This window comes from Diabrotica virgifera, chromosome 5 (assembly GCF_917563875.1).
Source record: "Diabrotica virgifera virgifera chromosome 5, PGI_DIABVI_V3a".
Classification (NCBI taxonomy): domain Eukaryota; kingdom Metazoa; phylum Arthropoda; class Insecta; order Coleoptera; family Chrysomelidae; genus Diabrotica; species Diabrotica virgifera.
This window is the reverse complement of record NC_065447.1, coordinates 38,111,658-38,125,111: the sequence shown is the minus strand read 5'-3', so window position 1 is coordinate 38,125,111 and position 13,454 is coordinate 38,111,658. Positions and strand designations below refer to the sequence as shown.

At 35.3% G+C, this 13,454-nt stretch overlaps 1 protein-coding gene across 1 annotated transcript; it reads right to left on the bottom strand.

Moving 5' to 3' along the window:
- Positions 1 to 3,382: 3,382 nt before the first annotated feature.
- On the bottom strand, positions 3,383 to 7,348 carry LOC126884997 (keratinocyte proline-rich protein-like). Its single transcript, XM_050651385.1, has 2 exons — positions 7,265 to 7,348; positions 3,383 to 4,156 (listed from the first exon to the last, which is right to left on the bottom strand). Exons 1-2 carry the CDS (start codon positions 7,312 to 7,314, stop codon positions 3,538 to 3,540), a joined length of 669 nt encoding a protein of 222 aa, XP_050507342.1. The 5' UTR covers positions 7,315 to 7,348; the 3' UTR covers positions 3,383 to 3,537.
- Positions 7,349 to 13,454: the final 6,106 nt, after the last annotated feature.

The following is a 13,454-nucleotide window of genomic DNA, read 5'->3' as shown; positions in this document are numbered from 1 at the left end:
GCCCTATTTATGTTTTGTGTGAGGAATCTGGAAATTGAATCGATTACTACAAATTTTTCGTGGTCGAGCATTCGCAGAACGAAGAAGATGCAATGCATGCTCTGATAGAGCGACAAAAAAAGGAGGTCTCAAGGCTGGACCATTGTACGTGCCAACACAACTCCTGCCAATAATCTCCCTTGCTAAATAGACCGGCCAACCATACACCACCATGGAAATGGTAGACTTCTATGACATAAAGTCCTTGGTGATGAAAGGGGACAATTTCACCATAAATGAGGACGGTGCAGCAGTTAAGTGGAATGATATTCATATAATAGAAATACGGAAAGAGAGGCCACATATGATTTCGCACAAGAATTCATTTGCTGATAAAAATTTCAAAATTATAAACACCCGTAGAAGAACTCAGCGACAAACGGAAATGTCAACAATGAAACCAGCGTATACTCGGACACCGGGCGTTACTGTAGCAAAAAAGAAAGATTTACTATCACTATGTAAGACTGGAGCGATTCAAAGACCTTACTGGGACTTCTACAATAGCCTATCTGCCAATTAAAGACCGACGGAAGAAGATTCAGACTGATTAAACAATTCTTTAAATAAAGTATTAAACCTAGATGTAGTTTCCTTCTTTTCTTGTCAGCGATGTTTAAAACAGACTTTCTTTGTTCACAGATTTTTGTATGGGTCTCTCCCACTGAGGTGGGTTATTAGTCATGCTCTTCGTGGTCATTAGCTGTATTGCAAGAGGAAAACCCGATAGCAGGATGGGAGGTGGGACCGAGGTTCGCACCAAGAACCTCCGGATTACGAACCTCCTATGCTAGCCATTGCGCTACCGCCGCTTTGCTAGCGTACTGCCATCTTAATACTTTGAGGAGCAACCCACCAAGTAGTGTTGTTGTGTCTCACCATTGTTTGGGAGGTTCACAGAGCCCTGTGCCCCTCAGTGAGGGTATAAATGTAGTAAAAAAGTTGCTCGATAGAAATTTTTGTATTATTGATAGTCACTCGTACAGAGACCTATGAACACATGTCAAAATTATTCTGCAAATTGGTAAAAATGTCAGTTCCAAACGCTAACAACCCTTAATAATCTTAAATTTACTCTGAAAATTGGTAAAAATATCAGTTCCAAACGCTAACAATTCTTAATAATCTTAAATAACATTAGTTGTGGTAATAAAATCACTCCTATTTTTATGTCATATTCAAACTTAAGTATTGTTCCATGGAGTGTAATAATTTCAATAAAATCTATCCACTACTAATAGATGAAAATTAAACTTACGAAGCAACGCAAAACTCAATTTGCAATTATCTCCACAATTTGATTTTCGGACTTGAAATATTCTGGAACTGAGGTATCGAAATGTACTAATATTTTTACAGATGCGCCCTGGTCTAATTATTGTTACTGCTTTTGCACCACCACAAAAGGGTGTTCCGGTCCAATTAATGAGATTAATGAGCCTTGTTTGGCTATTTAATCGGCTACGTTCTCCTAGTTTGTTTAGGACACCCATATAATCCCACACTACTTTATAATTGACCTCTACAGAAGATGGCAATTGAGCAGTGCGTAATTTAATGCCTTTTCATTTCTTCCAAGCATTGACAAATGCCGTTATTTCCACCTGGAAAATGATTTCATCCTTAGATAGACTTACCAGGAATGTATCCCTTGCTTTCACCCTACTATGCCAGCTTCTACACCATCCGATGTTTCTGACTCATCATTGTAACTTCCTCTTGTATACAGTGCGTCCATAATGTAACGCATAAATTAATTATTTCGTAAACCGGCGACTTTAATGAAAAATTCCGAAGCAGGTTGATTTTTATTTTTAAATTACAATTTTTGGGCATAATATATATCATACTCGTGACGTCATCCATCTGGGCTTGATGACGTAATCGGTAATATTTTTAATAAGAATAGGGTCACGCAATAGCTCATTTGAAAGGGTATTCAATTCTCTATTAACTAATATAAACATTAACATAATGATTTATACAAGGTACTCAAAAAATTTTTTTTATTAAATTAATTGAAATAAAAAGAAGAATATAAGTAATTTATTTAATTCAAAATACGTTTAACTGTTGTCGGAAAACAGAAAAAGTTTGTCTATTTGACCAATAAATATTGCTTTTCGCTTAAGTTCAACGTTAGAGATGCCACCCACCTGCCTCTTGGAAACTTCAACATTTCGTTTAAGGGAAAATCAATGCTTATTTTACAATTAAACAAATTACATACATTCACCTTTTGGTCTCAATTAATTTAATAAAAAAAAAAAATTTGGACACCCAGTATAAATAATTATATTGATGTTGATATTGCTGAATAGATAATTGAATCGCCTTTCATATGAGCTATTACGTTACCACTTTTCTCATTTAAAAAATCATCGATTGCGTCATCACTCCCAGGTGGATGACGTCACGAGTATGATATATATGCCAAAAAATTATAATTTAAAAATAAAAATTGACCTGTTTCGGGATTTTTCGTTAAAGCTGCCGGTTTACGAAATAATTAATTTATGCGTTACTTTATGGACGCACAGTATGTACATCTTCCTTCCAGTCTTCCCTGCTTAGTATATTAATTTTGAATATAATATGTACATATTGTTAAAGCTATACCTCCGATACATTGATGGCATTTTTGTCAGCACTATGCTCTTGTCTTATGATATACTTATTTTATTTTTGCCTATAAAAAGTGCCAAGGGATAGTATCCTCAGAACAAAACGTTAAAATGCGTTACAGAATGTTTTACTTTTAACTACCTTTAACATGACGCCAACATTTTATTTGCAGGGTAGCTATGACTGAAAAAAAAAATAAAATATACTATGCCATATCAGATGACAGATAATTAAAAATGTAAACGAAATCCTTTGAGATACTCCCGAATATTTTCCATAATATATCCATCAAAAGTTCTCTTAATAAAAAAAGAAAACAACCCTATATTAACATGTTTCGTCATTTTTTAATAATCGCCCTCTATCTCGATATTATAGGACTCTGTTGATCATTTGATGGGACAATCATTCGTCTTCTCTTTCCAGTGCTGGCTCCACTAATGAGGATTTGCTATTGCAAATTCGTCTCCATCTTCTGCTTTTTTAAAACGTCTCTGTGTGTAAGCCGGTCCAGTTGTTGCTTTAACGAAAAAATAAGTAGTGACATCTTAATTACTTGTTTAGATGTCACTCCTTTCCTCCCTTTTCTCCTATTCTATAGTTTTCGGTATACCCGTTAAATCTCACCAATTTGATATATCCTGTCACCTTGTATACCAACTGTTGAAATTAACAATATATGTAGGTACATAAAGAAAAACGTTTCAACCATATTTTTTGTTAACCATTATATTTTAGTACATATTCAATAAAATATAAGTCACAATACCTACTTATGCTAACTGAACATTATTCCTAATACCTTACAAAGCTTAGAATGCAGAATTAAACTGGATAACTGGATAGTGGTAAGGGACCTGGACTTGGGTATGTTCATAAGGGACCTGGGCATGGGTATGGTCCTGGTCCTGGGTATGGTCCGTGTGGATATCCATGTCCATGTGGTAATGGTATTGGAATTTTACAATCATTCCAGTAATTAGGCCAGCAATCAGGCCAGTAATCCCTCCAGTTTTCAGGCCAGTCACAGGGCCAAGCATTGGGATATCCATGTGGTAAATTATCTGGTAGCCAACCATGTGGGAAGTGATTAGGCCAGTCATGTGGTAATCCGTGTGGAAAATCAATAGGCCAGTTATTGGGCAAACCAAGTGGAAAATCGCAAGGCCAATCATCTGGCCAACCACATGGGAAATAACATGGCCATTCATTTGGCCAGGCACCTGGTAGACCAACACATGGTTCAGGAATTGGAAGATGAGGAGGAAGTGGTAGATGTGGTGGTAATGGACCAGGATTTATGGGGCCATGAGGATATCCAGGATACGGATAGTCACAATCAGGTATTGGATGAGGGTAGTGTGGTGGTGGTATTACCGGAATTTCACATACTGGTTCAGGTATTGGGTAAGGACAGTGTACTGGATACGGTTCACAATCTTCAGGTGGGAAATGAGGATCAATAGGATATCCAGGTTGGGGATTTCCATAACTAAAAAATAAAAAAAGGACAAATATTAAAAAATGAAAATAAATCCAAGAAGATTACAATAAACAGAAATCTTGTATTATAATATATAAACAAATGTACAATCAACTTTGAGTTATAATTCACATGAGAATATAGTAACCAGCAGTTAAAAAGTGGATCGGATAGGAGAGAATCTCTTTTAAATTACAAATTCTTCTGAAAACATGTCATGATCAAATATAATACTCGTCGACAGTTCCGTAAGATTGATTAAGTATAAACAATATTAACGATATCAACAACAGTTTAACTATTAAACTAGTAATGGAATTTTGTGATATTTTTGTCATTCCGTTTGAGTTGTTAATAAGTACAGTTCTTCTTTCTGCCACTCCTAGCGGAGAATGGAATTCATCATGGCCACTGCAACTTTGTTAGCAGCGCGCCTATAAAGTTCAATCGAACTACACCCGAACCATTCACGTAGATTGCGAAGCCACGATATTTTTCCCTTTCCCTTAATTTTGCCCTGCATGATATTTCTTAAAAGCTCGTACTCTTCACCCCCCCCCCCCCCAATGTGACCCAAGTGTTCCATCTTCCTATTTTTTATCTCATTTACAATTTCGCATCTTTTGTCTAAAGTTTGGTGTACTTGCGTGTTAGTGACGCAGTCGATCCATGATATTTTGAGAATGCTCCTATAGCACCACGCCTCGAATGCTTCGATGTTTTTATGGTCGACTGTTTTAGTGTCCAAGCCTTAACTCCATATAACAGGGTGGAAAATACATGACACCGCAGCATTCGTATTCGAAACTTAATGTTGTTATCCCGATTACAAAAGAGTTTGCGCATTCTACTTAAGATTGATCTAGCAATTTCTATTCTGCATTTAATCATTTCTGTTTGATCAGTATCGTATGTGATCCAAGCACCTATATATTAATAACAAGACACACGCTCAATGACTGTATTATCTATTATAAGATTATTTCTGATGTTCTTTGATTTCGCGATTATCATAAATTTAGTTTTTTTCAAATTAATTTTGAAGCCGTAACTGTTACAGTATATATTGAGACTTTGAACGAGATGTTGTAGTTCTACTAGCGTTCCCGATAGGAGAACCGTATCGCCAGCATACGTTATATTGTTGATCGTCTCACCATTTATTATCAGACCAACAAATTCTTTCGTGAGTGTTTGTTGACAGTTGGCTTCACTAAACAGATTAAATAAAAGTGGCGATAAGATACATCCCTGTCGGACTCCTCGACGGATTTGAATTTCTTCTGTTAGCCTTCTGTACTGTTAGGTGTTTGTAATAAAAGGGACCAGAAACAAGTGTAACAACCCGTTTTTTGATTTCGGGAAAGCATTTGGTAAATTACAATCTGACAAGCGATAACTGGCAAGTGACCTTCTCGTATTGTGTATTTATCGTTGTGTATTTTCGCGCAAGGTCATTCGCCAGCGCTCGCTTTTCGGATTGTAAACTACTGCAAAGGGTATGAGATACAATAAAGGCTAATTAGAAACCTGGACTGGCAACAAACAACAAAGTTCAGAAGAATTTCAAAATATACAAGGTATAGAAATTATTTGAATTAAGATATCAAGCATCAGATATGCAGATGATATAATTCTGATGGAGAAGTCAAGTATATGGCTTTAAAGGCGATAGAATAAATCTTGCCGTAAGATAATTTAGCACGAAAATAAATAGTGGAAAAAAGCAAAATCTAAATGAATAGTGGTATAAAATATAAAGGTGAAACAAATTGTGATAAAACCTTTATCGATCTCAGAAGGTTCCAACTATGCTATAGGGAGTGTAATATGAGCACTCACAATTTCAGCCATGATCAAGAATTATTTGAGGTATTTCAAGAAAATACTGAAAATTCCCTGGGGAGAGTTATAATAAATAGACAGGTTCTTGATCATACAAGGAAAGAAAGGGAGTGACTCCAGTCCATCAGAATGTGCAAAACATCATATCTTTGGCACCTGTTTATATGATAATGGAATGGTTTAAATGATGAACTAATAAAAACCGTAGAGAATAGAATAACAAATGCTGAAGTAATCACCAATATTGATTAATTGAACAAGACACCATAAGAAGAAAAATAAAAAAAAACAAAATTATAATATCCTTAAAATTTCATTAAATATTTTAAAAAGCAATTAGAAAAGGATAAAAAATGATGACAAAAGGATAAACTCTGTACTATTGAATTTGTCTCTGAAAGGACTATTGATTTCTTCGAATAAATCAATTAAATATAAAATGTATGATTTAAAAAGGCAATAACAACAAAACTTTCTAAGAACGTATAAAAAACTATATAGGCAACAAAAAAAATCGACCTATTTTTCTGTTTTTTTTTTCAAATTCCGTGAAGAATAAAACTATGAATTTTATGCGTTACTTTTGAGACATACAATATATTTTGTAAGTACCTCACTCGCTTGTTTTTTTCTAGGAAACGTCAGAACTAGGAAACTCCAGAACTGTAAGGCTCTAGGCAAATCAATTCAGGATGTATTGTATTGAGATAATCCATAACATTTTTCTCTCTGATGCTGGCCTTGGTTTAGAACTAGAACCTTTAGCCACGTAATTGTATATCTTATCACTAACTCAGGTGTAATGTGTAGTGTGTGTTGAGTAAGTGTCTTGTTACTTTGCAAAGTTGACATCATTGTCTTTGCAAACACACGCTAAATGTATCCGAAAGTCTGCGGTCCCTCCGGTGAGTATAACCCATATCTTAAAAAGTATAATATCATAAAAAATATAACAAAGTACAATAATAAAGTTGATCGAGCAAATGAGAGAAAGGCTCCACGGATATAGCTTTAATGGTTTAAAATGCCAAAGTGTCACAAAGAAAACATCAGGAAGAACTAGATATAAGAAAAATTTTTGAATAAATTTGTTAGAATTTATTTTTATTATTTTATTTACAGGCGAAGATAGAAATTAAAAGATAGATTATAAGTGAGCGAAAAGGTTTAGGTGAAATATTTTATTTGCAAAAATCAATGCGCTACATAAAAAGTTTTACTTTTTTTAATTTATATCCAAATTGAAGGTATATAATATATCTATTGCCTTACCTGAGTTTTAGAGCAAGCAACGTTGCAAGAATATGCAACGCCCGGACCATTGTGACTGTGTTAGCGAGACAAACTTGCCCACAATGCTGGATGATGCTACTCTTCTTCCTTTTAAACAAATTTTTTAAACGATTATTACAAAAATCCGTGCTAAAATCCTTTTTTCTAGTCACGTATGATTTTGCTAAACCCAATTAATATAACAGTTGCCAGTTATAGGTGTTAAATCGCAAAAAAATATTATCCTTATCAATAAAATACCACATCTGCATACTTCTTTTGGTTTATATCTATATGTTTGCTCTTTAGGCCTTGGGGTTGACTGAGATAGTAAAGTAATTATTTAAAGTCCAAATAATTATCAGAATATAGTTTTTTACAAAACAATTACTCAACGCGGATTCTTAAAAAAAATAAAAAGTAACAGGAACCGGACTTCTGGACCGGAGTTCTTCTTCTTAGGGTGCCTGTCCGTTCTAAGCGTTGGCGATCATTCTGGTTATGATGACTTTGTTGGTTGCTATACGGAATAGTTGTGTTAAAGTCTTTCTATACCATGCTCTGAGATTAGCTTCTTCTTCTTCTTGACTGTCTTTACAACTCGGGGTGAGTCTTCGCCGCATCCACTATGGCCCTCCATCGTCTGCGATCTTGCGCTTTGATTTGCCATTGTTGTACCCCAATCCTAGATAGATCGGTTTCAACATCATCCTTCCATCTTTTTCTGGGACGGCCCACTGATCTTCTACCGTCTGGTCTCTCGAAGAACACTGTCTTTAGCCCTCTGTCTTCCTCTGATCTTACTACATGACCTGCCTATCTTATCCGATTAGCTTTTATATGTCTGACGATGTTTTCAGTACCAATTCAGCATTGCGGCGCCTTCTCCACTCTCCTGTCAATTCATCTCTTTGAGGACCAAATATCATTCTGAGGACATTCCTTTCAAATATCAGCAATTTATTTATTTCTCGCTGATGTAGAGTCCATGTTTCACTCCCATATGTAACAACTGGGCGAATAATTGACATGTACAGTCTTAATTTAAATTGTCTTTTCAGCATCTTAGATCTTAATAATGATGATAGGGAGTATAATGCTCTATTTCCCGCAGCTATTCTTGCTGAGACCTCTTTTTCTATGTGATTGTCCTCTGTGATTACTGCTCCCAGATATTTAAACTCTTTTACTACTTCAAAGTTGTGGTCATTAATAGTTACGATCTGCCTAACTCTTGGCCTTGGATTTTTGGTCACCAGCATATATTTCGTCTTCTCTTCATTTATTCGAAGGCCCAGGTTACCTGTTTCCTCCTCGAGCTGTGAAAACACCTCTCTTACGTCTCTTGAAGAATGAGCGACTGCATCTAGATCATCGGCAAAGGCCAACAATAATTTTGATCCTTGATTTGCGAATCCCCCTGTTAGTTCAGACAATATTTTATTTATTGCGTATTCTAAAGCCAAATTGAATAGCAATGGTGATAAAGGGTCTCCTTATCTAAGCCCTGATGTTATACTAAATGGCATCGATGTTCTGTTTTCTATCTTTACCTGTGCATATGAGTCTACCACGTACATTTGAGTCAGCTGCACTAATATTCTTGGTATTCCCATTTCTAGCATTGCTAGCCATAGTCTGCTTCTTTTTATCAAGTCATATGCTTGCTGGAAAATCTACGAAGATTTGGTGTACATCTGGGTTGAATTCCCAGTTTTTTTCTAATATTTGTCGGATGGTAAATATTTGATCTATTGTTGACCTTCCACTTCGAAAGCTGCATTGGTAGTCGCCTAGAATATCTTCCGAATACGGAGTGAGTTTCTAAAGTAAGATAATTGATAGAATCTTATACGCTCTCAGATTAGCAAGCCAGGATATTCTTCTTCGTCCTGGGGCCCGTTCCTTTTAATTATAAAAAAATGTAGTCGCCAAATAATCTACATATTTTCCGAAAATAATCTCATACGCAGATACGCCAATACACTGCAAACGCCTATGTTCGATTGTTACATCTTTTCACGCCTATACACAGTAGCGTAGCCTAGCCTCACAGGGGCCCCGTGTCAATGTTTGTGGCGGGGCCCTTTTCCAAAAACTACAGAAAGTTGTCAGAAAGATGTCTCGAATTGCAGTAAATTTTGCATGTAAATCCAACCCAGCTTGGAAACAACTAGTTATTTCAGAAATCTTCAGAGTATCTACAAATTTTTTTCGGCTTCTCCTTAAAGGTGTAATTTATTGAAAGAAAGCGGCAAATGTTGTGTAAAAAGATTAATTGAAACTAGATGGTCCGCCCGATTTGACGCTGGAAATGCATTATTTGAAAACTATGGATCCATCAAATATGTTTTTTCCAGTTAAGCAATAATAGAGATAAAAAATCAGCAGTTAAAAATAAAGCCAAGGCACTGTACAATAAAATGGATACCTTTGAGACAGCTCTATTGACACTGATTTGGGCAAGAATTTTGGAACGAGTAAATGCAACAAGCAAAACGTTAGAAACTATGGGTTTAAACGTACAACGTGTCAAATGGACTAGAATTAATGGCATTTTTTTAGCTTTGTTGGAGACGTAAGAAATAAGTTCTGCGAAATTGAACAAGAAGCGAAAACTTTCTTTTGCGAGGGCGAGGATATCTCAAACATCTACTATACAACTGAGCTTCAAAGAATAACGAAAATAAATGGGTATTTAGAAGAAGCAGGTGAAAGTCAGATCATTTTAAAGGTGTAGGAGAGATTCAGAATTGAGGTATTTAATGTTTTATGCGACAATATTACTCAAAATCTTTTAAAGAGAATTGAGTGCTACAAGGATGTAACATCAGCTTTTAGATGTTCTTTTACGCTAGATAAAGAAGAAGTCAAGACGTCAATTAATACTTTGTGCGAGAAATATAAAAAATATGTTGATGAAACCAAAAAGAACTCGCATAATGAAATTACCCGTTTTGTAACGTTATGCCAAAATTTAAATAATAGTTATTTATGTATTAAGAGCGAAAAGTGATACATTATTACTTGAGAGTAAGAGTTACTCGAAAGCAATAATGTCACTTTGCACTTGTAGTACATACAACATTTTTTCTACAATCACATAATAAAATGAAACTATTTTTAACCCTTACCCGGGCAAGGTGGTTCCAACGGCCCAAGACGCCAATTCTTTTATCATAAACTTTACAACAAGACAACAAATTTTTTATTGAATTTTATGCATCACTGAATTTGTTTAGAAGTATGTTTTCTTCAACATAGTTATGAGCTATTCAAAATATTCATTATCATTTTTTAAATTATTGCGTCGAAAAAATTTTGTCACGTAAAGGGGCAACACGGGCCCGTCGGACCCTATTTGTATTTATACCTAAAGCCTAAATCCTTATTATTGAAGTTAATCTGGCAGTCAGGTAATGTTTTTGTGGATCATCTAAACGACTTTTATGATTCCGGAAATCCAATAATAAAGTATAAACGTGTAACAAACAATGTAAACGTCTCTTTAATGTGAACATCAAAGATATGCTTATAATAGGTGTTATATCTATTCTAAATGAATTTTGAAAACTAATAATGAGTGAAGGGATACCTGCCGGTCAATTTAATGTTTCCACCCCCCTTTTTGGTTTTTTTTGCTTTTCATTGATTTCAGTATCTACCTATGTATGTATGTGCGTGAATAAATATTATATGTGAGCATATGTACGTAATCTTATTATATTTGGAATATTGCAGCAAACAGTAAGTTAGTATCTATCGTGCCTGAACGGATCAAGTAATCCAAAGCCAATAAGGAAAGAAAAAAAAAACTAATAATCATTGTTGGAATGCAATAATATTGTTAGGTAGGTACCTATACACATTTTAAAATAAATAATGCATCTGCTATCAGTCGTTTTATATCGATGTTAGTGTCGACAACTAAGCTCCTAAAATTATATTGAATTACAGTGAAAGTAGATAGTGTGAATAAAATGTCCCGAAAACCATTATCAGCTACAGAACTGCAAAATATTGCTAATAATCTATGGGATTCCGATGATGAAGAATCTCCTGAAGTAGGTGGCATTGAAAGTGACTCTGAAATTGAAGATCATCTTTTGGAAGCAAATGACAAGGACGATCAGCAAGTAGTATTGAGTGATAATGAAGAAGAATGTGTAGCTACAAGTTCCCAGATTTCAGAGTGTGTAATTTTTGAAACTAAGGATGGAATTAACTGGAAAAATCAACCACAACCGACAGGATGTATGCGATCATACGACATAATAAAAAGCAAAGTGCACAAAATAATGTAAGCTCCTGGTCAAAGTGTAGATGATCCTGTTGATTCCTTTGACTTGTTTGTGGACGAAAACATTGTGAACGAAATAGAGAAGTGTGCAAATAAAGAAGCCGAAAAAGCCCTGGGAATAGAGAACTGGAAATATTGCGACTCTACAGAGCTATATGCCTTTATTGGACTACTACTAATTGCAGGGCATATGAGTGCCAAAGTCCATAAGGTAGATACACTTTGGAGTAAGTTTTATGGACCTACTATATTTAAAGCTACCATGGGGTTAAAACGATTCAAAAATTTGCTAAGATTTGTTCGATTTGACGAAAAGGACACTCCAAAGAAATAAGACAGAGAAGGTCAAGATCGGTCAGATCAAAGAAAACGAGTGGCAAGGATACTATTAAAAATTGCTAACCGAAAGTCGCCCCCAATTCAAAGAAGTAGACAGAGAAGGAATAGAAATCTATACACATGACGAAATCGAATTAAACCTAGCTGAGGTGAAAAGAACGATCAAAACACTAAAGAACAAAAAAGCAGAAGGCCCCGGCGGAATACCAAATGAATTGATAAAGAACGGATCGGAAAAGCTATTCCGCATGATACACAAAATGTTTGAGAGAACACTGAATGGAGAAGACTTACCGGCAGAATGGACTCAGGCATATATGACATCAATATATAAGAAAGGCAATAGAAAAAACTGCGAAAACTATCGAGGAATCAGCATAATATCATCTACAGGCAGACTATGGAAAGACCATAAAAGAAAAATTAGAAATATATTGTTGTAGAATTGTTTTTTGGAAAAATTCAGAAAATAAATTTATATCATAGACCACGAGATCATAGATTTTATTCACCCTGAATATGACTAAAAATTGTATGGAGTCGAATTTAGTTAATAAACAGTGCTTTTTCGGGGAAGGTGAAACCGTTAATGTGGTTTTCGTTAATGGGTTTTTTTTAAAGGATTTACAGACAATGGTTTCGAAAATATTGGAAAGTGCGTCAATAGGATTTTTGTAAATAATTCGTAGAAGATTTAAAAGGTAAACAAATTTTATTGAGTTTAAAATGTAAGGCCTTTTGTTAAGTTCTACGATAGTGAAGTGTAAAAACGATACAATTTCAATCGAAACGATAGTAATTTGATGTCTCTTAGACTTTTAACAAAATGGAAAGTTTGATACAAACTAAGTTGGTTTCTTAGGAAAGGAAAGTATGAATGTTTTGGGTAGAGAAAGATCGATGGAAGGGATGAGAATGTGGAGTCTGAATTTGAGAGAGAAAAGATAGTCACTGTGTGATTATTATCGGGAGAGAGCATTCCAGTTTTTGAAAAGTGAGAAGTCAGTGTAAAGTGGTGAAATCGGCCTTTGCGAGCAGAATCAAGTTGAAATGAAATTGTTGACCGGTTGAGAAGTAAAATTTTCCTGAGTCCGAGGGAGATTCTTTGTTCTGTCTAGAACGAGTAGCTGATTAGTATTTATTTGCACAAGATATCGAGCAAGGAGAAACTGAGGAGAATTCGAGCGAGTCCTGGTTTTGTCTGTCTTTGAAGCAGTTTGGACGAGAGGGACTTTGTCGCAACATCCAAAGAGTACGTGAGGAAGAATCAAGGACGACGCAATCTGGGAGAAGAAGGAGTGAAGGAACAAAAAGGTTAGTCAAATCATTTGTTGAAACTGAGAGAGTTTGTTTTTATCCACACCATATATGCTAATTTTTTGTATGGAATAGTTCTATTACTCAGTGAGTCATTCCAACTTTAAGTAATCAGAAAGACTAAGTATTCACTCTAATGGCATATAAAACAACATAGTGCTATTCTACATCCCACCAGAATGAAAAAAATGGGAACCTTCTCTGGTTACACCTCTGAGGCTTCTACAATTTGCA